General features: G+C 36.4%; 1 protein-coding gene across 1 annotated transcript in view; it reads right to left on the bottom strand.

Annotated features, from left to right (window-relative positions):
- The window catches only part of prkcz (protein kinase C, zeta), a 126194-nt gene that overhangs the window by 96736 nt on the left and 5416 nt on the right, over positions 1-24042 (bottom strand). Inside the window, exons 2-4 of the mRNA XM_042343535.1 lie at positions 20728-20849; positions 19012-19101; positions 16212-16262 (exon numbers count right to left, since the gene is read on the bottom strand). Coding sequence (XP_042199469.1) covers positions 16212-16262; positions 19012-19101; positions 20728-20849 — 263 coding nt within the window. The remainder of the gene's footprint in view (positions 1-16211; positions 16263-19011; positions 19102-20727; positions 20850-24042) is intronic.

Raw genomic sequence — 24042 nt, 5'->3', positions numbered from 1 at the left:
GGATTTGTGTCAGAATAATTGTGAAGGGGAGCTATGGAATATCCAGTTCATTCTGTAAATCATATTATTACTACCCGGTGATGCTGAATCCTAATTTACAAAGTTTAAATTTAGGGTACTCATCAGCAGTCTAAAGTCTCAAGGTGGAAACATTTACAGAGAGACCCAAAATACCATTGACAGGAAGCGGTTTGAGGATTATGATAGAAGCATGAATTCAGTATATTCAATCAACATCACTTTTTTCAAAAAAAACGATTACTTCTGTCCGAGTGAGTCATTCATCCTTTTATTCAAATTTACACTTCTCGTGTAAATCAGGAAATGTTTTCAGACTGGCACTTTAGGCTGGTGATGAGTAACTTCAATTTAAACCTTGTAAACTAGGAACCTTCATTTGGCAGGAATGACATCACTTGCATTTCAGTAATCACGTACGTTGTAGCCAGGGGTTAGCTATTCTAGAAAAAAAATCATTTCAGTTACATTTTTAACATACAAATAAGAAGACCACGGTTCAAGACGATGCTCTTGAATTCCCATCTCATTCAAAGAGGAAACTAATTTGTGTTTGTTCTCATTAATGCCGTTCCCCTTCCCCCATCGTTCTACATCCACCATCTCAATGGATGCATTATTGTATTTTCTATCTTACTAACATCCTGTATCAGCTCCTATGTGAATCAGAGCTATTGACAGTAAGCCAATTCTTCACAGTATAATTTTCCCCTCGCTGTACATCCACTCCAGCAGTCCCTTTCTTTTTGTCAATTTTTGTTGTGTCATAATGAAACTATTGTATTATCATGCAAGGCAACATCTGAAATTTAATTTTCTTTGCTTTGTTTTCCACAGTGGTATACTCCTAAGATGGAACCTTAACATTTTCATTCAAGCCTTTAACCCTATTTCTGTTAAAATTCCTTCCCACCTCTCCACCAAATAATACTGCATCTTCTTTTTTATTTTAAATGCACCAAAAGTATTTGGTCCATTTGAATAATCAGATCTTTTCTTCTAAAAGTATGTGAAAAATATAGGTTTTACAAACATTATGGTTTCAGGAATCAACAACAACAACAAAATTACATTGTAAAGCGCCTTTCATGTTGGGATGACGTCCCAAGGCGCTGAACAGTCGGGGAATCAGTATCAATAGTACCACATGTGCAAAGGCTTGTGCATATTTCTAGAAGCAGCTCAGATCAGAGGCACAGTACATACTAAACAAAACTGAAAGAGCAAATTATAAACTTCTAAATACCTTGGTCTTAATAATTACTCTAGCAGCTAATGTGGTTACGTTTGAGTGGCTTAAACAGGAGAGGACAGTCCCTGATCCAGTTACATACACAGCATGTATCCAACGTCCAACCAAATGACTCCTGGTAACTAAATGCTGAGTATGATTTGGGTTTCTAGAATAACTATTAATGTAGTGCCATCATGAGCCTATGGAACACATTACGGTTTATAAAAATCAGCCAAATATGTGTTCTGTTCTTGCTGTCACTGAAGGGACTTTAATCCATTACAGGATATATCATCTTTGTATATAATGATTCAGAACTATTGCAGTTTATGGAATATATATTCTACTATCCCTATTTAAAGAACTAAATAATTACATAAAAATTAGCAAATTAAATATAGCCTATGGTTAAAACAAATTCAATAATTTATGGAGGGATTTCAACACACCATTTCTCATACTTTAATCAATATTCAATCCAAGAAAAAAAATTCCAATCGAGTTAATAGCAACTGCGCAGCACTTACCAGCAAGCATGAAGCTAGTATCGCCAGGGAGACCCTATTTACTGTTTCCCCTCAAAACTGTTGTTAAGACATTGTATTTGATTAACCTCAAATCACTTGATTCCGTTTCGTCCACAAAATGAACAGTGATTTCACTTTACAGTACATTCTGTGAAGCGTTTTGAGATGTCTCAAAGACGTGATAACACACTATATCAAATGCAAGAATACCTGATTGTTTTTATATTCTGAAACATTCAAAATAAAATTTTTTTTTTTTGTTGGTTGTCTTCTTGAAGTATTTGAAAATGGAGTACACTTTTTTTAAACCAACACTGAATAACAACGATGCATCCGACTAAAAGGCCCTTGTGTTATCAATCCAAGTTTTAAAAAAGTCCTCCCCCAACCACATAACTGAGCAGCCAGCTCATAAGCACTGGAGACACCTGCCACCACAATTTCATCAGCCGCAAGCAGTTAAGAACAAGGAGTCAGTTAACAACGCCAGCCACACAATTCGCAACCAATGAAAACAATAGACAGGGATTATTCTGAGGCTACAATACTCTTTTTCAGATGAGATTGATTGTTTGAGTGTTTTTTTTTAAAAAAAAAGGAATCCTTTCCACAGGAAAATATAAGATTACCCAATTAAATAACCAATTGGTGACTAGAGTACACTATTAGGTTTGTATACAATCTTGTCACGTGAATACACTTAGAAAACAAAACATTGGTTCAGAAGATGGTGACTGCTTCTGTCAAACATTCTATCCCCTCCTCTATTCTGCTGTCATTAGTTCTGCCAATATGTTCTCCTCAGCAGTTCAATTTTCTTCTTTCGTTACCTTACATTTTAACTAACCCATCTCATTTCTACATGTCCTTGAACCAGGCCATATGGTGATACTTTGAATATTAAATCTAATAAAGTCATTACTAGCAACACAATTTGATAAAACACAGATAATTATCTGTGGTTTTAAATGTCCATCAAGCCAAAATGAATTGCGTAATTTTTAAAACTCACTCTGTAGTTATTCATTGTATTTTGATAGCATCAGTATTGGTACGCACTGTGTGACCCTGTCAAGCGTTATAGATTTGCAATGTAGTTCTCCTGGTAGCTCAGCCAGTTTATCTAATAAGTAGCTGATACAGACCAAAAAGCTCCCATAGGATCAATACCTGGTCTGTGCTGAGGTAGCTAACCTCAACTAGGAGATTTGCCTCATTGACCCAAGTCGGTAAAGGAAGGGAATAAACAGCCAAGGCTCCTGCTCCATATCACTATCTGGAAACCCATGGTGTAGAGTGTGTTTACATACAGTTGAAGGATGATTGGATTAAACTAAACTGCAATGAAATCATACAGCAGTGAAAGGGAAAAGATAGTCAAAATACCTTCTGGAGAGTAGAAGGAAAGGAGAAAATTGGGTAGGAAAAAATTATAGTACAACTGTATTGTCTATGTGTGTATATGTCTATAGAAATCTCTTTAGCCCAGACCAGTTTGTGGGAGGAAGCGACAATGCAGACCTAAAGATGACAACAGAAAGTGAAAAGAGAGCAGGATTCACTTTAAACTACTACTGCTAATAAATTGGTCACTTCAATCCACAACTGCTAGTGGGACACTGCTATGCGCAATTGGCTACTGCATTCGTCCACAAAATATCCAGTCAATTCACTTTACAGTACATTCTGTGAAGCGCTTTGAGACTGCCTCATTTATATAACATATCAATCTAAAAATCTGGATATAAAATTTGTTGCTTTTAACTTCTGAAGAATGCAGTATTCTGAAAACTGCATATGAAAGTACCAACCATACAAAATGAATGCCCACAGTCTTTGATTGGCCTATTTTTGTTTAAATGTGAAATGTAATAATTGTTTAAATTGGAAGGGTCAGAAATTCATGAGTCATTTTATGGTGACAAGTGATCAAACTGACACCTAGTACCAGAAACACTAATTGTAAAACAGTACTGCATTAAACGGAGAAAATATCTATTTGTAGTTTATGCATGCAAAATGATTGCTTTATTTGTTGGTTCTTAATCTGTACCATATTTCTTTGGAAATGGATCTTTGTATCCCACTATCAAAAGATTCAAGGCAAGGAGATTTCTGGTTGTCTTTTTCCAACACATTTCAAAGAACAAAATATTTGAGATAAAACAGTACAAGAGTAGGAATATTGTATATTAAATATTTTCTTAAATAAGTACTCCATTAGCTCCCAACAGAGATAAATTATCCAAAGTTGACCTCCTCCCTTGGAAGGGTCAATCCTTCTCCACAGACACTATCAACGTTATTGCTCTGACATTTTGCCAGAAGCTGCATTCAAATGGTGTGGGAAAGTATGCCTTGCCACCCCAATCAGATTCTCTCTCCTTCACTCAGATGTGACCCTCAAGAAAAGATGACTACAGCTACTAAGAGTCTTTCATATAAATTAAGATTTTTTTAAAAGAGCTGTTGCAGGTTTTAAGACCAGGTCTCTGATGTTTTAGGTGATGTCAGACAAATAGTCAGTGTGAATGCTACAATTCTCTTCAGTAATCCATTTGTGTGTTTGTGTGTGGGGTGGTGGGTGGGTGGGGGGAGAGAGATGTCTCAATGCACTTCAAAGAATATACTGTAAACTGGATTGACTGTTTGTTGGAAGAAGACTTGATTGCTTTGGGCTTGATGCTACAAAGTTTGAACTGCTGATCAAGGTCATTGATCCCTTTCTATCAAGGTCATAGATGAATAGCCACTTCACAAAATCACAAGAGTTTCGATGAAGCCCTTCAGCCCATTTGAGCTCATCCATGCAGAATACTTGCCTTACTGTCTTCCCATCATAGTAACAAAGCTTCTTTTTAAAGCGAGTCCAGCATCTTGGCCTCATGTTGAACAATACACGTGACGAGTGTGATATCTCAAAAGGATAAGGAGGGAAAGTGTGTATAACCAGGCTCTTGGCAGTATGAATGTCTACTGTACCAAATACAGGGCATAAAATACAGGCAACATAAAGTATATAAATATTTATCTCCCATATACCCTCTTTGCAACTGCTAAAACTGGATTCTTTTTCCACAGCTCTCTAGAACATAATTAATAGAAACAAAATATTTTAGCAGCAACAAGATAAAATAAATCTGTAATTCAGTGTTTCTATAAGCAGAATATTCGGTGTACACATTTTACTAAGCCAGTTGAGAGGCCCAGTACTTCAGCATGCTCACATGCTTCCACAAGAGTACCTGTTCTATCTAAGTCAGCATGAAACCACTCCTATGCTGCAGAATAGGTGTCTGTGTGTGTGTGTGTGTGAGTGAGAGAGAGAGTAGGTGAGTGTGTGAGGGCAGCTTTCTTTTTCTCTGGATGGAATAACCTGCCAATACTAATTGTTGAAGCTTTTATGTATTGCAGAGCGATTTGCATCCCAGTAAATGGAGAGGATATGGAGTCCACATTGGAGATGGAAGTGGGGCAGAAACTGTGGAGGAAAATAGACCATCACAAACTGCCTGTTGTGAGATCTACTACAACATATTCTTAGCGTTTTATTTTGAAATGGTGAGAGTTATTCTTTTCTTAAACAATTTATGTCTTTCCTAGTTGCTATTATCAAAGTTAGAAAAACATTAATCTAAAATTGACATGGATATTGAAATACTACTGTAAATGAGTTTCCAGACTTTCATTCTCATATTTTTAAAGCAAGCATAAGTATTCTGTTAAACTCCTTAAACTAGATCAGTAATCAGAACATAAAAAAAGGCATTCACCTTTAAATATTACTACTCACACATTACTGCATTATGCATTTACTTACATCCCTTCACAATAAATTCAGTTAGCTCAGAGGCTTGCAAGTCACCTGGAATATTCAACACTGCAAATCTAGTTTATATTTATTCCAAAACAAAAAAGAGTACCATCTTGAAATTCCTCCTTTGTATCTAATTATCTGGCAGCAGATAAGCAGCAATTTAAAGGACAATTCACAATTTAATGGAAAACTTTGTACTTGAACATTGCATTTGAAATAAAAATTTAATTAATTTCTCCAACGCAATACTCAACGTGAATGGCAATTTCACACCGAGCAATTACAAAACCATTGCTTGTGGGATTAGAGTCACCATTTGCTATGATCTTAAACAGAAGAGGGCATTTTTATACACAAGTATTTCCATCCAGTTAATTATAGTTTTCTACTTGGGACATGATAAGTTTTATCTTAATAGGAAACCTTATGGAGAAACACAAGGTCAGCTCCTGTGGCTCCACAAGCAAGTTTACACCTTGATACTGGAAGGTGTTTACAATGTCACTTTTCATTTATTTTTCTGTACATAGCTTCTGGAGCAGCAGGCAGGAAACTTCTATTGCAGCCCTGTGGCATTGAGGATGAATTCCTCTAGGCTGTCCATCATTTTAATCTACCAGGACCATGTATGATGAGATCTGTTGTTTCTCACCCATACCTCTGAAGCGAATGGAAAAATGACTTTGCATGAAGTCACTACAGATAAAGATATTGGCACTGTGTAATGGAGAAGGGCACAGCAGGCCACAGCTCATCTGTTAACCCTTACAGAAAAAGGAAACAAAGAGGGAACATGTTTATAATAACATAAAGTAAAGAAAAAAAAGTTTGTGTGTGTATTAAAAATGCAGTTTGAGAGGTTAGTGAAAAACTGAAAATAGGACATTTGGTCAATCAAACCCATTGCTTCCACAAGCCATGTTTGTACAGTATAATTCAGTCAATTATGAACTCTGTCAAACGTCATTTAATCTTGTGACCCTCTAGGAAAAAGTGAAGCAAAGTTCTAGATTAGGCATCTAGTCTTACATACCACACAATTGGTCCTTAAGTGATTGTCTGAAGCAGCAGTTTAGGAATGGTTGTGTTCCATAAAGCATTCAATCATCTTTAATAGCCTTCCTAACCTTCAAATTATATCTTATTCAGATATTTATCCATTTTTTTTAATATAGTGTTAATCAACATGTTAACTAGTTTATTTGGGAAACACTTCCACATTTTGCTCTTTGGTTGGTGAGGGGGGGGGAAGAGGAGGAATATTTACACTATGTCACCTTCCTGAAGGTTCATTAACTTTGTACTTGAGTTATTTATTTCTGTCCTCAACACTAGCAAATAACTTGCTTAAATGTACAGGCATGGTTCATTTCTCTCCAGAATTCTACAGATGTCCCAATCAAACCAAATCCATTTTGTGGGTCCATTTTCATAACTTAAAGCCACAAATACTAAATTCTGTATCATTCTTCTCTGAACCTTCCCCAAAGCATTACATATGTGGCACGGTATTCCAATTGCAGCCTTCATCATTGATCATTCATCATGGTTAGATGAACTAATCTATTGTCATTAAAATGCACCCGAGTACACATTTGGTAAAAGTTATTTGATCTTGCATTGCATTTTGCTAAATAAATTGTATGGCTACAATCTCAGAAAAACTGAGGTTTGAAAGCTAAGAAATGTTAATAATCCAAAAAGGCCAATTGGCCACCAAGAAAGGCTACTTCTGCTACCGTAGCTTTACAGTATGATTAAACAAGATCTACCCTTTTGAAGTCACACTGGTTTTGATTTATTCTATTATATTCATCAGATAATCTTCCACATTTCCTTTTTGAACTGATTGCAACAGAATGAATAGTTTTCCAACTCTTGAGGTCAGGCTAATGGTCCCAGCATTCAGATAGTTTCTTTTAAATTACTTTACCACATTGTCCTAACATTGAATGGGATGAGTTGATTAATCATCATTCACAGATTATTTTCTCAATTTCCCTCAGATGATTCAATTCCAGTCGGTGTAGTTTAGATGTACACTTTTGTAACCAACGTGTATTACTTTGTACCACATTTGGTAAACTGTGGATTTCATTTGCTGTTTGTCTTCCCAACTGCAAAATAGATACATTTGCTGGTTTTATAAATGTATCTGTAATCTTTGCTGCATCCACTACTGCATTGCCTCTGCACTCTCCCAGTTTAGTGTCACCAGGAAATTGGCAAGTTTACATTTTATATTAATGTTCAGATCATCAGTGTAGATTAGGAACTGAAATTCAAGCACAGTCGTTACAGTTATTGTGAGACTCAATTTAGTACCTGTCCCCATTCTGACATTATCCTTTTATTTCTCTATTTCATTAGCCAACCTCTTATTAAGTACCATTTATTTCATTGTCTAGAAGGCCTAATAATACAAGCAACGCTAACTAATTAAAGGACTACATTCATGTCACACACTAAAATCTTGTTAAGCTCCCATATATTACACCAGATCACACATAGCAGCATCAACCTTCCTCCTCAGTGTACTTCACATCCTCAATTTCTACGATAAAATTCAATCTGGCTGCCAGAAAAATCTGTAAGAATATGACCATAAATAACTAACTAGCTTTAAGCCACAATTACACAAAATAGATATTTTTTTCACAATGACCATACCTCTGGGTTTGTAGAAATATTTCAGTATTAATCATTTTGGCTGTCAAAAGTCCTTTTATTTGCTGACAGCCCACAACAAAGGATATTATCTCCAAGAAAAACAGGCCACGAAAGGGACTGCCTTGATTCTGTAACCAGCGACGACCAATATTCAATGACAATTACCAGAGCAATAATTCTGAACGCCATAAGGTGATTCTTGCATAAAACATTGCATTATTCATCCAATAATAATAATAAATAATATTACACGTACCCTCAGTCTTTTCGGGGTGCATTTCAGAAATCACTGGGAGTAGTAACCAGTGTGCCTTTGCCTATACTTCTCCAGGCATATCTCCTTTTCAAAACACCGACTTCCACTGTGAATATTTTGCATGCACAGCTAGCACAATAGGTACAGAGATAAAAATAAATATAGCACAGACTGGGTGACTATTAAATCAGCTCCAGTCTATACTGCAGGCAGCACTCCATTTTCCTCCCCTTATGCTGAGCAGCTAGCATATTATATGCTATTAAATCCCGTCAGTGACACATAAAGGAAAGAAAAATCAAATCTGTGTGGATAGATAGCTAGAGAACCCACCAAGATCCTTGCAGCTCTTCAGCACATCATCCAACTCCCAGTATGATGCAGAATGTCTGAAAATACCATTCCACTCTCCTCCTGCTACCACTGCCACTGAATACTGATAGACACCAAGGACAAAAGGAGGAACCGGCATTAACATTAAGAGCAAATATTTAATGGAACACTGGCTTTCCTATCATCCAGCTTCATGTAACCAGGCGCTGGGTGTTGCTCTCCCCTGAGAGTCTGTGGGCAATTTCAGAGTTAGATGAAAAACCTGGCATGGAGGTAGGAAGAGAAATCGCAATCTTATTCCCATTAAAATCTATTTAATTAGCAAATGGCACAAAAAAGTAACCTCACTCTATCCATTTTAAAAATAAATCCTAAAATTAATATTTGAGGCAAACAATGGTTAGGAATAAAATGTAATTCTTACATTATAAACTGTCTGGTGAGATTTAATTTTATCTTCCAAATATTCTGATTGCAGCACCCTTTTTCTTAAAAAACAAAATTTCTAAATGACAGACCATACTACTTTTTTTTCTAATTCTCATTTTAAATACCATCATGCTATTAGTGCAATGTATTAAGGCCTATATCATATTAAATTTACATCTTTGATAACAAGATTGGTGAGCAGCTTTCAAAATGAGGGAAAACACATTAAAAGATCATTTGAAACTATAAATATCATGTATGTATGCTACTTTTATAGTCTAATGCAATCTTATATTCCAATGCAAAATTAAAGAAAATAACTCATTCTTAAAGCAAATCAGAAGCAATTTGTTCAAACACTTATTTAGTTTGGGTACAATGTGTATAACTTGTTTAAAAAAATAATTAAAGTTTCCCCCCCCCCCCCCATTGTGGCGGTGCTCCCATTAAAAGTTTTTTGTTGATTTTTTGCTCTTACTGTAAATGTAAACGAATATGTAAAAACAAATCACAGCTCAGACTTCCAGGTCAGTCTGGCTCAGCAATCAATGATTTTGCTTTAGAAAATAAAAACAAACCCATGTTTTAAAAAGATGTTACACTGCTTATTGAAAATAAATAAATAGTAAGCAGGTATCAATTATTTTGGACAATGTGTCAAATTATTTAAAGCAATATTTTCAAAATCATTTAATTAATATTTCTACCATGAAAATACCTCCCAGAAGAAAACTAATATTGGTGATATTATCCATGCATATTAAGTTTAATGCATGCGTATTAAAGATTGTATCACCTCTTCAGTTTCTTTCATTGTAAATAAGAACCCATGGGCCTAAGTATGCTCACAAAACGCCCACAAATATACAGTCAATTCACTTTACAGCATATTTTGTGAAGCGCTTTGAGACGTCTAGAAGACGTGAAAAGCGCTATATCAAATGCAAGGATTATTATTATTATTATTAAAACAGCATCACGAGGCATGAATGAAGCAGTGAAAACTGTTCTGCAGTCGCTCTGGTTTTTTCACCATTTGCTTTGCTGTCAGTATTGCTATACAATACAAGCAAAGACTCGTAATCTGCAATGGTTAACAGTGCCAGGCGTCCATGCAGGTTCCGAGGCCACAAGAGACAGAAAATGGACAATTCGTTACCTCCTAAAATCAGTGGCAGAGAAGCTTACAAAGCACATCTTCAGCAAAGCTCACCAAATGATACGAGCATGATCCGACAGTCTACTATATTGCACCCTTTAACACAGCATGCAGAGGTGGAACAGTTTTTACATGGAAATTAAGAGAAATGTACCTTTTATCATACTGGTGAGTAAGATTAAAATAGCACACCTACTGAGCGTGAAGAAACATGCTACTTACTGAGCACCAAGCAGTACCACAGTCAGAACCAGGACTGACCCGAATTATTGAAACCAAGGGTTGACTGAGTTGGCTTGATTCAGTGACACTCGTTCCATTTAACTTAAACACAAGTGCTTTTGCTTGGTTCATTGATGCAACAGTCATATAACAAATGACATGTTAATCTTACCAATTAGATATGCAATGATTAGCATTTAAAAAAACAACAATAAAGGGAAAGAAAATCCAAAACGTTCCTCCATGGGTTTGAGCTTCTGTGTTCGCATTTTATTTTAACTCTTTCAATGCTGAAACTGTTGCTCTAAAAATACATTGCGCACTAAGCAAAAATCATTTCAATACCTGAAAGAATCATGTCTTATTAATTTTAACCAAATCATGTCTTAGTAATGCTTTAGTCCCCTTTTAACTATTTCCTTAACATTTAAGTTATTTTAAGGACACGCAAGAAACCTATAATACTTCTGTGTTCTCTGCTGTGAGAGAGGTGGTGAAGCAACCTCTAACTCCCCCTTCCTCCCAACTGTATCCCCCTCCCAGCAATGTGGCTTACATCAGGAACCCTCAAGAAATTGTTATAATAATAATCTTTGGATTTGATATAGCACTATTCATGTCTTCTAGACGTCTCAAAGCGCTTCACAGAATATACTGTAAAGTGAATGACTGTATATTTGTGGGCAAAACGCGGCAGCCAATTGTGCACGGTAATGTCTCACAAACAGTCGTGGATGGAAGTGAACAATTTTATCATTGTTTTTTTTTTCTTGAGGGATTATGATCAGGCATGTGGAGGAAGGAAACTTGAATTGAACCCAGGTCTCTCGCTTGTGAGGCGAGTGTTCTAACCACTGAGCTACAGGACTCCACTGTTGACATAAGCCTACCATTCAGGCCATTCTGTGGCTGTGATTGTTGGTGCATGCTGTACCAAATAACATGGCCAATTAATAATACTTCCTAATGAACCAAACAAATTATAATATCACAGCAGTCAAACAATTCTGTTGTCGAGATTTGAAATATCTGTAGATTTTAAAAATAGTGGTCTGAAAAAAACATATAGGACCCCCAGTGGTTCATTGGTAAAATGCAACATAAAATAATAATCCTTGCATTTGATATAGCGCCTTATCACAAAACTTCTCAAATGCTTCACAGAATATACTGTGAAGGGAATTGCCTGTATATTTTGTGGGTGATACATACTCTGTTGTATAGAGGCACATAGATCAGTTTTGATCCTTGGTCTACCAGACCTTAGCTGAGGCAATGGTGAAGAATAAATTGACCTCAGTGGTCTTGAAGCAGCAAGAATAAATAATCAGCCAAGTTTCCTATTTCTGATCACAATCTACTAAAATCTGCTGAAAGTGCAAGTGTGGATGTTGGGTGAGAACAACAATAAATTAAATGTGTATCGCGCCTTTCGCGTCAAGGCACATAAACAGCACTAAGCTGGCTTAGAGGACGCCATATTTAAGAATACATCAAGATGGAGAACCGACTTTCATACCACTAAAACCCACTGACCTTCTCAGTAACATTTTAAGATAAGACTAATCAAAGGATTTATAGAGCAAAACCAAAATGTAGAATAATGTTTTTAAATTTCAATACAGTACTACAGGTGGTTTTTATTTCAATACTCTATTATCTTCATTGTAGTGTGCCTCAGTATCCAAGGCACTCCCTAATACTCAATACAGTAGCGCTTGGTTCACTTCATAATGCTTCATTCCATTTTTTTAAAAAAATTACTTTCTTTTGATTGCTCAGTGAAATGACAAAATGAGTTTGATTTTGCCTAGTAGCTATCCCTGAGCTTACAGTATGCATGAACATAGTTCTGATAATGTTTATTCTGAAAATTAAGAAAATCAATACCCTAACCTTAACTAGTTTCAGACAGTGCTACAGCATTGGTTTGCTGCCAAGGTGGCAAATGAACAACATAGATTATTTGCCTCCAAAACATTCTATATCAAATAGTTCATTGTAAATTTCTAGATCTTCATTTGTTTTCCATCGAGTCTTTCATTTAGGTCCTGCTGGCCTTACAATTCAGGTAGATGTGAAGGTACCCTACTCCCCAAGTGCTATTTCAAACCAAATACATTTTCCTCACTATTATCTCGAGTCACATTCCCTCTTCATCCAAATTCACCCCATAAATTCTCATCAATTGGATCCTTAACTCATTGTTGTGTGTGGGAATTTGCTGTCACATTTAGCTCCATAACAATTCACCTGGATTTTCAATTAATCTCATTATGTAAAGCACTTCGAGAAGTTTCTTTCATGTGAAGGGCATAAAGTAAATACAAGCTGTTGTTGCAAATAAAAGGTAGTGCTTTTGCCAGAAGCACACTACCGAAAAGGTTTCTTTTAAAATTCCAGGGGCTCCTATAGTAACGCTACCCGCAATAGTAATAAACGTAGCACAGAGGTGGCCATATTTTTGTCCACCGTGGATCAGTTTGCTCATTCAGGTCGGTGAAACTGTGCTCAATGGCCATCCGTATATTGGGACACCTGGGGTGATCATAAAGAAATAACCCATTAAGGGGATCAAATCACTTGAGCAATGCTTCAGCAATTCATATCAGAATGGAGGTCAGATTACTACCTAAATCACTCCTGTTGTTTTGTGGTTCGTGGTTATTAAGAAATTATATTTATCTGTACTCCTTCTCCGTTCCAATTGTGAATTCCTCCCGAGCCAGGACTAACAAAGATCCAACCGTGATCAGGCTGAAAATGAACCACTGAAAAATCAAACAAATATGGCACAAGATAGGACAATACACAGCATAGACACGATAGGCTGAATAATCTCCCCTTTTCTCTGCTAAAACTCCTTTAAAATGTCAATACAAATCTTCAGGCAGACTGTCAATTTTATTCTAAACTGTGCTCTTAGGGTTACTTTATTCAAAAATGTGTACAAAATTAGCTCTGGCACTTTGCATTAGTGCCTAGTTCTCTGCACAATTTATTTTACCAAGTGCACAGAGAACAGATTGATAAAGTGATCAATTGTTTATCCAATTGTGTCGTACCAAAAGAGTCCTAGTTGTTTGGTATTTCGCAGCTGTATTGATTTCCTTTAGAATTTTCAGAATAAACAAATCAGAACTTTTTGTTCACATACTAAACTCAGGGATAGCTATGAGACCAAATCAAATACATTTCTTCATTTCACTGAGCAGTCAGAAGAAAGCATTTTTTAAAAAAAATGCACTTGACCCATCAGGCACGATTCCTTCCACAACTAATGCAGTATTCTTGCGTTTCCCCCCCCACAAAACTAATTCTGCCAATGAAAAACAGTCAGGTCCCATTCTTCATCACATTCAATTCATGAATCCATTTGGTCAATGTACCAGAGAACAACCTGACCTGTAGAAACATACCTCACAAGAAGCAAAAAGTCAAATGGCTTCAGACGGTAAGGAATGAAACATGTGGTGAAAAAAGGACAACAAAAATTTCCAAGAATCAAAATGTCCCTTTCACAAAAGCAATATATAATTTTGAATAACACAGAACTACTCAATATAAAATGCATTGTATTGGAGTGACTATTTTGATGGTTATATAAAAACCTGCTCATAATGAAAATGCATAGGAGTTTCCTTTTCTCAATGGAAAGATGTGAAAATATTATGCCTGTAATATAATATATAATCCTTGCATTTGATATAGGGCCTTATAAGATCTTCGACATGTGTGAAAGCGCTTCACAGGATATACTGCAAAGTGTATCACTCAAAACACATCCTCATTCCATTGCGTACAATTATTCATGTATCCAGTCAGTATAGGCAACCCAGAGAACAGCTCCATAGAAATTTCCATGACAAAGCAGGTTTCTATAACAGGTATGAAAACATCCTGACCCTGAATGCAGCAACATATCAATACAATATATTCTGTACAAAATGTATGTGATGCTCAGTGGTTACTAATAGTTCTGACATGAAACCTAAATTGGTTAATGGTCTCTTTCATACAAAAAAAAAGAAATGATTCAAAAAAAACATAGAGGTTGAACAGTTCTAAAATGAAGAACAGCATTACTTCACATTGGAAACATCATTTAAACTCTGGGGATTACTAGAAATGCAATATTCTGATGCCAAACTAAGACAAATGAAAGATCATTACAGAGAGGGGCCACTGTAAGACAATTCTTTGTTCTTCTATTTTTAATAGTACCAGGATTTGTTTTCTAGGTATCAAGCATTGTCCAAACAGTGTAGTCCAGTAAAAGAAATCCATTGTAAGTCTGATTAATCCAATGTCCCTAAAATAGCTGAACAAAAGCACGGTTGTAATACTACAATTGCTGAACAAAATCGAAACATAGCAATCTTGTTTCAATTCTTAATGCGCTGTAGAAATTTCTACCAATGGCATTCAAAAGTAGAACATTTGATCAATAGCACATTAGGCCCAACAGTATTACTGCTGTAGCTATGGTTTCAGCCACTTGCACAATACATGCTTAGCTATTATAGGTAGTTCATCTGTTAATCTACACTGCGACGAAGGAAATGAGGAAACTGCATGATTGCATTAGGTCACTCATCAGTACAGCAACATACCAGATTTTCTACAACCTTGTCCATGCTGTTTCAAATTAATGTTTTAGGAGAAAAACAGTTTTGTGCCACAGATCAATATTACTCTGTGCTTTGGAACTGTAAATTCTCAGTGTCTGCTACAGCATCCAGAAAGAAACTGACTGAGAAGGCCATCCAAGGAGAAGGGGCAGAAGGAGTGAGACCCAGAGGAGCAATCACCTCAGGCCACCCACACCACCTAGTGGCTAGATCAAGGCAAGTATTAGCAAAACTACAGGGAAGATTTTCTACCCACCTTATTGGTGTTAACTGATGCAATTTCCTTTGCGGATAACACGCGGGTAGCGGCTCAGAGTGCTTAAAACACGGGATTAGCTTCATGGCCAATAACATTCTGTGAAGCATTCGCCTCTGTGACATCAACCGTGACATTTTCGTAATGTTCAGAAGAAATCCAAATGAACTTTCTTGCTAGCCTGGCCAATTAGTGAAAATTTCTCAAGTCAAAGTGTGATGATAATAATCCAAATAATAATCCATGCATTTGATAAAAACTCTTATAACGGCGAGCTGCGATCCTTTGATAACACCAAGCCCACAGTATTAGTTCTACAGACGAATTTTTAAATTATACCTCAGGTAGTTTGAAGCGAATCTGGAAAAATGGTATTTGCAAATGGCCTAACACTTTTTGTACATTTGTATCTCTCTCTTTAGGATGGTGCAAAAAGGAAGTAGAATGCAATTCAACTGTCAAAGCAGCTGCCCACAGCAAGGCACCCGCAACACCTGCACTTATACATCACGCAGGAGACATTTAATACCTTGTAACCCTTTGAATTGATACGTAAAGCATAAAACACAAAGCAGTTTGTCACCAAGTGTACTCCAAGAGCTTTGTGTCTATAGTATTTTATTAGTCGTGGAGAGAGAAAAGCACATGTGTCTACTTACTGTCCTCTCCTGGACAAGACATGCCTGGCTTCTCCGGAATGCTGGGGAACACTGGGAAAATAAAAATAAATGAAGAATGATGAATCAAATCTATCTGCCATTTACTTTGTGAAAAGAAAGCTATAGTAGCCATTAATAGACATTGGATGTCTGTCCTCTCACAAAAAGTAATTATCATTTACAGTGCCTTTTCTCTGGGATGAGACCTAACTAGAATCTATAATAATTGATCAGTTTTACTGCTGTAATCTATTTGGTGCGAGTTCACTTATTAAATATTGAATACTTGCAGTACCCACAAGGTGAAAGGTTTAAAACACACACGCATCTATTGTTGTATGGTACAGCGGCAAATTCCGAGCTTGGCTGCTGTAACCTGAGTTCACTGTTTAACCCATGAGCAGAAGCCAATACTTGACAACAGGAAAAGCTGCAATGGTGATGGAGCAAGACACTTTAGCGTGTCACCTGAAACAGGTAAACCAGCTTCGCAAATAGCAGATATCTTCCATTAAAATAGGATCTGTTTGTTGTACAAAAATAGCTACTTTACAATGTCCATACCAGGATTCATTTTGTAGCAGCCACAATGGCCTCCTTCTGTACTGAAAAGCCCATATTTAATACAGCATGCATTTTGTCACTGGTCCAATTATTTTTTAATGTTCCCCTCTTTGGCATACGCATCTGTTCCTGGTCCCCAACCTTAATATGGTGGGGTGAGTTTCCATGAGTTGCCACTATCAAGTGCTCTGGGACGCTGCCCTGTGTGAGGGAGGTTATATAAATGCAAGTTGTTGTTGTTTCAACTTGGGTCTGAAATGCTGTTCTGTCCAGCGCCTTGGGACGTCCTCCCGACGTGAAAGGCGCTATACAAATGTAATCTTGTTGTTGTTGTTGTTGGTACCCTACCTAAATGGCTATTGTGCAGTGTATGTCACTCAACTACAGAGGGCACTATAGCCAAGTCTGACCCACCAGCGACACACACATAACACACACACAACCAGTAGAGGATGCCATAGAAGGACCAGAAGCAGAAATCCTTACTGGTTTTCCCTAACTTTGGGAAATCTGGAGTCAATCTGGCTTCCCATGTAGCCCCAGCCAAGACCAACAAATTCAGTACAGACATAGTACAGACAGTCCGTAGGCCGCAGCTCTATCTGTTACAAGAGCAGGGCTGTCCCATTGCATTTCTCACAATACTTATTTCTGGCCTAATTATTTTATTTTAAAATATTCCAATATCGTTTGGTACATGCACAGTCAGCTGTATTTGGAGGCAGGTCCTAGTCTTCCCCAGTATAAATGTTGATCTTTACATAAGCACTAATCTTTAAAAATTGATGGCATGTGCAGTTTTCTTGTGATAGCTATTGAGCACAGAATAATCTGTGTGCAAATTTAACGTTTCAAAGCACTTCACGGAATATATTGTAAAGTGGATTGACTGTGTATTTAAATAATCAGTAAATATTTACCCTGGTTAAAAAATATATTCAAAGAGCAAATAGAGTATTCAGTTTTTTTTGTATTCCAAACACTAAAGTGGAATTGTGCAGTCATGTATATACAGATTATCACTTCTACCTGGTCGACAAGACTGTTGCAAAATCAGTAACTCGTTTCAAAGACCTTAATGTCACTTTTTCAGGGATCATTAAAAGTGTCTAACACTAGGTGAAATAGACACGGAGAAGAGTCAATCCAAAATCTGCACTTTATTCATTTATTACAATACAAACCTAGGATTCCAGAAAATAATGGTTATTTGGGTATAGAAACAAACAGATATCGTGTGCGAACATACCAGAAGCTGGATAATACAACAATAATATTCAGAATGCAACATTAGATGGATACCTACACCTTAAATTTCACAATGATTAGGTAACTGCGTTAACAATCGTTTCATGTCTACAATGCTGTGCAAACATAAAAAGGTTGTGTATGGTCTCAAAAGTCATTTTAAAGGGAATTGGATATAACAGGAAAATGGGGATGAGACTAGAGACTAGACCAGTGGGAAACTAGGATGGAACAGGTATGATTGGAAGGAAATTCTTCCTTCTTCTGTGATGACATTTTTATGATTCTAACTGGTAACACAAAGAAATGTGTGAATTTAAACATTGTACAGTACCTTAAAACTTTAGCATAGTTCCAATGAAGGTCATAAAATAAAGTGATTTTAACTGTTTAACTGTGCATTGATTTAAGTTTAAAAATTCATCATAATAATATTTTAATGCCTGTTAATACATCATCCAAACAATATTCTAAAGTATAAAATCCAGTTTACTAATGATGCATTTACATTGTATTAAATTTTGTCTTTGCAATTTAGCATAAAATCCAATAAATGCCAATGTGTGGGAGGTTTAAAATGATTCTGTCGATTTACTATGACACTCCTAACACTAATTATAATATCCTGAAAGACAGCTATACAGTCTGTTGAATCATTAAAATATCCCCATTTATGAACATGAATTTGGCTGCTTGGTCATTGTAGTGTATATAATGCAAATAAATGTGATTCATGTGGAATTCACGGCAGTTGTATCAAATGAAACTGAATTGAGCATGGGTGGGTGGTGGGTGGGGGGGTCGAGGCTCAGGTTTAGAGAAGCAATAAACAAATCCGATCCAGACCACTTCTAATTTCAACCAGGAGCCATTTTTAGCTACAGCCAAGATTTTATTATTAACAAAAGTTCCTTGAGGGTTTGCTGGAAAGTCTCAGATCTTTGAGTTTCAGAGAGCTTTGATCAATGCTTAATTAACAGCTACTCACCATGAATGATGAGGCCCGACGCGCCATTCCGGCTGTAGAGACGAAATGCCTCCTCCAGCTCCATCTGGGATGAAACAGTGCATGGGTCCCCTACAAGCAAGACCATAAAATCAAATCAGTAGGACTGCAGTCAACAAAATGACATTTTAAATTTTGAAATAAGAATTTTGATATAAGAAACACTGACACTAACTGATTTCAGAGGCACATTTTCTAATCTAATTAATTTACAAGACAATGCAACAAATATATAAATTGGAATTTAAAAGAACCCCTTTTCTATCAGATAGAAATATACTTTCCTGTGTTATTTTACTTTCATCCTGAATTGGGGTCTCTAAGATTCTGACTTTTGTACCTCTGTGAGCAGACTTTAAGGATGTCAGGCTCATCTAAATTCACACTAAATTGTTTCAACCAGGTCTCACATTTTCCACGCAACTATTTTCCCTTAACTACTGCGACCGACTGTGTGCCACATTATCATTTCTACAGCATTTTTCATCAGTGGTCTGTCTTCTAGATTGCCACATCTGATCAATAGAGAATATGTATTCTTATCAGGGAAAGTTGTCATTTTGTATGAAATTATTTATCAAATATTGAGCATTTCCACTTCATGTGTGTGCCTTGACAGTGAATCCTGACAGGCTTTTCTTTCAGTGATAATTTAAAATAGTTTTTGTTTCCAGCAGAAAAGCAAGTGATCCACAGAATTTGGTCAAATGTTGTAGCAAGAATTTCCCGAAACAAAGCAGTTCATTGAGAAGGCACGTAATCAAGACCATAATCATTGCCCTAATTGCAGATTAAAATTTACATTTAATATAACATGACTATTTGCAGAAAAATACAATGATTCAGATCTGAATGAGTTGTCAACAACAAATTTAAGTTGTTAAATATGTTTTCTTTTGCATATCGTGATTGTTATGAGAGCACATTAATTTTGCATTTTAGTCAAATCCAGTCCATGTTTGTGAGGCTACTATATGTATTTTTGATGAGCAGGAGGACAACATGTCTATCAAAATAAGATGGGTCTGTTGCTTCATAAAGATTTTATTCAATGTGATGTGTAAGATGGCAGGCATTCTCTCATACACTAAAATGCTTCAATTAGGTTCAAGGCTGCATTGAGCAATTTAAAAGGGGAAAATTCAACAGACTCATCTTTCAAAATGCAGTTTCACTCAAATGCACCATGAATTTGGAACATCTCATTTGAAGCATGCTTTGAAATCATTTTAATATGAGTAATCGTCTTCCCCACCCCCAATTCTGCTTTAGTGATCGCTCTGCAGAATCCCTATCCAAAAGAGTGGGCATGTGGCCCACTGCCACGTTTCTGCAGCTCTCCAACTTGCACTCTGGGAAACTACCCTGTGTGAGGGGAGCTATATAAATGCAAGTGTGGTAGTTGCGAGATGTACAATTGCAGCCCATGATGACTCCATCCAATTCTTCTCTGCCTTGTACATCTCTTCAACCATTTTCTCAGCCAGGGGAGCAGAATACACAATGGGAAACTAAATGCTACCTCATGATATTCAATCAAGCACAGCACATATAAAACAAACTGAGCTGTTTGTATGCCATCGATCCTCACTTCAACAATGATTAGTTATGTAGCCAGCAATCCCCCAGCTGTTTGCTTTGAATTGTCCATCAGTTTCCAAATCATATCTACAACAATATGTACAACAATTTCCTTACCTTCATTGTCAATCCATTTCAATGTAAGAGGTTGATTCTGCTGTAAACTGCACATGTTTCTTACTTCGGAGCACAACCCATCATAACTGATTGCAGCATCAAGGTCTGAGATGAGAATATCCCTGTTGAATACAAAACATTCAGAAATTTAGAGATAAATATTCTAAAATATTATTTATTGGGACAAAAAATTCTCACAATTCAGTCTTAAAATATGCACATTTTGCTGAGCATATTGTGAAATATTGTGTTACCTGCAGAAGAAGCAGGCTTGTAGGACCATTTGGCTTTTTGTCACCTTTTTAATGATCTACTTTATTTGTTAGAAATGAATCCCACTGAATTCAGAACTCACATCCTGTGCCCGAGTAAGAGTAAATGTAAACCAAGAAAAAAAACCTTCCAGCTAATCCATACCTTTAAATACTGTCAAGAGATCCTTTGATTTTCTTCACCCTGTTTGCTACACTGATGATCCAGGCCGAACAGCCCTCCAGTGGCTGAAAGCGGACCTGCAGTACAACACAACCGGCCCACTTTTTCTTAAATTAATCCTTTTATGTTATGAAAAGAGCTTTCCAAATTCAGATTGTTTTGCCTTTTGGTTAGCATTTGCTAAATGGTTTAATGGGCGATTCCAGGGCTGAACAATATAAAGTGCAACCTGACGTGAAAGGCACTATATAAATGCAATTTGTTGTTGTTGGTAACATAATTTTAGGAAAGCGCACTTAGCGACTAAAGGAAATTTTAGTCCTACGTTCCTAGCTTCACTCTTTGATTTTCTCATTCCGCAAATGATACAACGCCATATAATTGCGCATCATTCCCTAATCAAGGAAAATGGCAACCAGTCTGTTCAAAGCACGAATAGATGCTAAGGTCCAAGTCAAATTAACTTCCTCTTCTTCAGAGGCACCACATTTAACAGCTTCTTTGATATGAGCCCAGCAGAAATTAGCAATTTACCACTGGAAAATCAGAAAGCATGCACTCTTTTCTGCAGGGATATCAGTGTATTAATGTAACAACATCACCAGAATTACCATGTGCCTCGGATTCTCAATAAGCAACCAAGCAATATGCAATGCAAGGATTATTAATTTACCAGAGGACACTAATGTATACTACATACACTTATAGAAATGACAATGTTAATTTCAATATTTTCTATGACTTTACCAGATTTCAAATGAGAATAAATTAAGTGCTTTTTTAAAATATAAATCTACATGTTTCTAATCTATATATATATATCTTCAGACCAGAGAGCACAATATAGCTTTACCAGTAAATTTTCCTTCAATAGATACTTCCCGCATGCCATCAATTACAGTCACTCTCTCTGCCTGACAATACTCCAACATTCCAACCGGTTAAATTACTACATTTTAGTACTCATTACATGCCCCTACTAGAATTGATAAAACTTGGCAACAATTAGTATTATTCCTTGCTCTGACAGTCTCAGAAAATGTCACAGCCTACAACATATAAACCGTGAAACACTTAATATCTGAAGGCCTCAGTCTTCAATTAAAAATTGCCAATCATGCATTAAATAATATCCTCATCATTGCTCCACGTATTAATGCCCAAATGACTTCTTGGCAGCATGGAATGTGGATTTTAATATTCTGAGCACATCGGCCCAGTTTCACTTTACTCTTTCAACTGCAGGCAGAGGACTGTGGGTGATAATGCCAATCCTGAGAACATTCCAAGTTACTTAGTAATGAAACTATTGCTTAGCAACTATAAAGCAACATTACTTTCCACTACCGAACATCTACAGAAACTGTCAGGTTCTTCGTTTACGGAGTAGTTACTGCACCTCTTAGGACAGCTAGCCATTTTTACCTTTTACTCTCACTTTTAGCTAATGTATACAACACGTGCCGGTTGCATTTTACAGTACGCACAGCACATTTTTGCATTAAAACATTCAGGTAAAGATTGGAGAAATGTAAGACCAAAGATCATCTGCTTATAGCTGAATAATTCAGACGTAATGGAAGACTGGAGAACAGGTTAAAAAATACAAGGAATTCTCCAGCCTTGAAAGTTTGATTTCTGATCTTTGCTGAGTAAACTATCTCAAAGAAAGAGATAGCTAGAGCAATTTCATACAAATACAAATTCCTATTTTGTACTAAGCTTTTTTCTTTTCAAGTTCCTATCTTCAATCGTTATGTTCAATCAAACCTATGTTTGAACATGCAACCTTGTTCTGTTACAAGATAAAAACAATAATAAAAACAATTGGAATTCTAGGTCAGAGTAACAACCTCACCATATCGTTAAACTATTTTTTTTTGGAGGGAGGGAAGAATTTACTCTATTTGAAGGTTATTATTTTATTCCCCATTTCTTTAAGATTCCAATTCCATCAGAAACAAATTCTTTAGTTTTTCAGTGACCCAGCAAGCTTCAACCTGAACAACCTGGGCTTTACATAGTCTGCAGTGGGTCTTTTCTTCTGTTTAGTCAAAAATAACTATACTCACAAAATCTCTCAACTTGTGCTATGATTATCAACATTTGGCATTTTACATGAAAGTATCAGCCATTACACAGAATTGGAAAGATTTCACTAGAATGTCTAATTGCAAGGAAAAAGAACAGATTACATTCAATCTTATTAAATTGTACAACTCCTCCATAAACTGAAAACACTAGTTGAAAAATAAACCTACATTAACATTGAAAGTGACATGCATAGTTTAAAAATCCTCTTCACAAGTTAGAATAAGGACATTTTTTTATTTTTTTAAGTCAGTCAATTTGCCACTTATTGGATGTTAATGGTTGTACAATTACGGTGTTCAATAAACTACAAGATTTATCATAACTGTAGCCTTGAATAGTAAAACAGCATCACAGATGTAATGTTCCATATTAAATTCACCGAATTCGCTAAACAAACATTTCTGGTCCCTTTATTAAGAAATCTATTGTACTCTTCAATAGGTTATAAACAGTTATTTCCATCAATCTTTTATATCCTCCTCCATTATAAAGCTCACATCAAAGCTCAGCCTAAGTAGGTCAAGAGTAGAATGGAAGTTTATTGGAGCATTAAAGTGTATTCAGTGAGGCACAAGTGAAATGCTATACTGAACTGCTGAAACTACTGTAAAGCAAACAACACAAATGTTCAGTATCAGTTTAGCAGTTGATTTTCATTTGTGGAGCAAGTCATTTGTCAGTGCCGACCAAATATTTTTTCTTTCCTTGTAAAGAATGCTGAACAGCATCAGCTTAACATGTTATCACTACTGACGCTATGTACTTTCTCAACCCATTGACAGGAAA

This window comes from Callorhinchus milii, unplaced genomic scaffold (genome assembly GCF_018977255.1).
Source record: "Callorhinchus milii isolate IMCB2004 unplaced genomic scaffold, IMCB_Cmil_1.0 Scaffold24, whole genome shotgun sequence".
In the NCBI taxonomy this organism is placed as follows: Eukaryota; Metazoa; Chordata; class Chondrichthyes; order Chimaeriformes; family Callorhinchidae; genus Callorhinchus; species Callorhinchus milii.
This window is presented reverse-complemented; position numbering and strand designations above follow the sequence as displayed.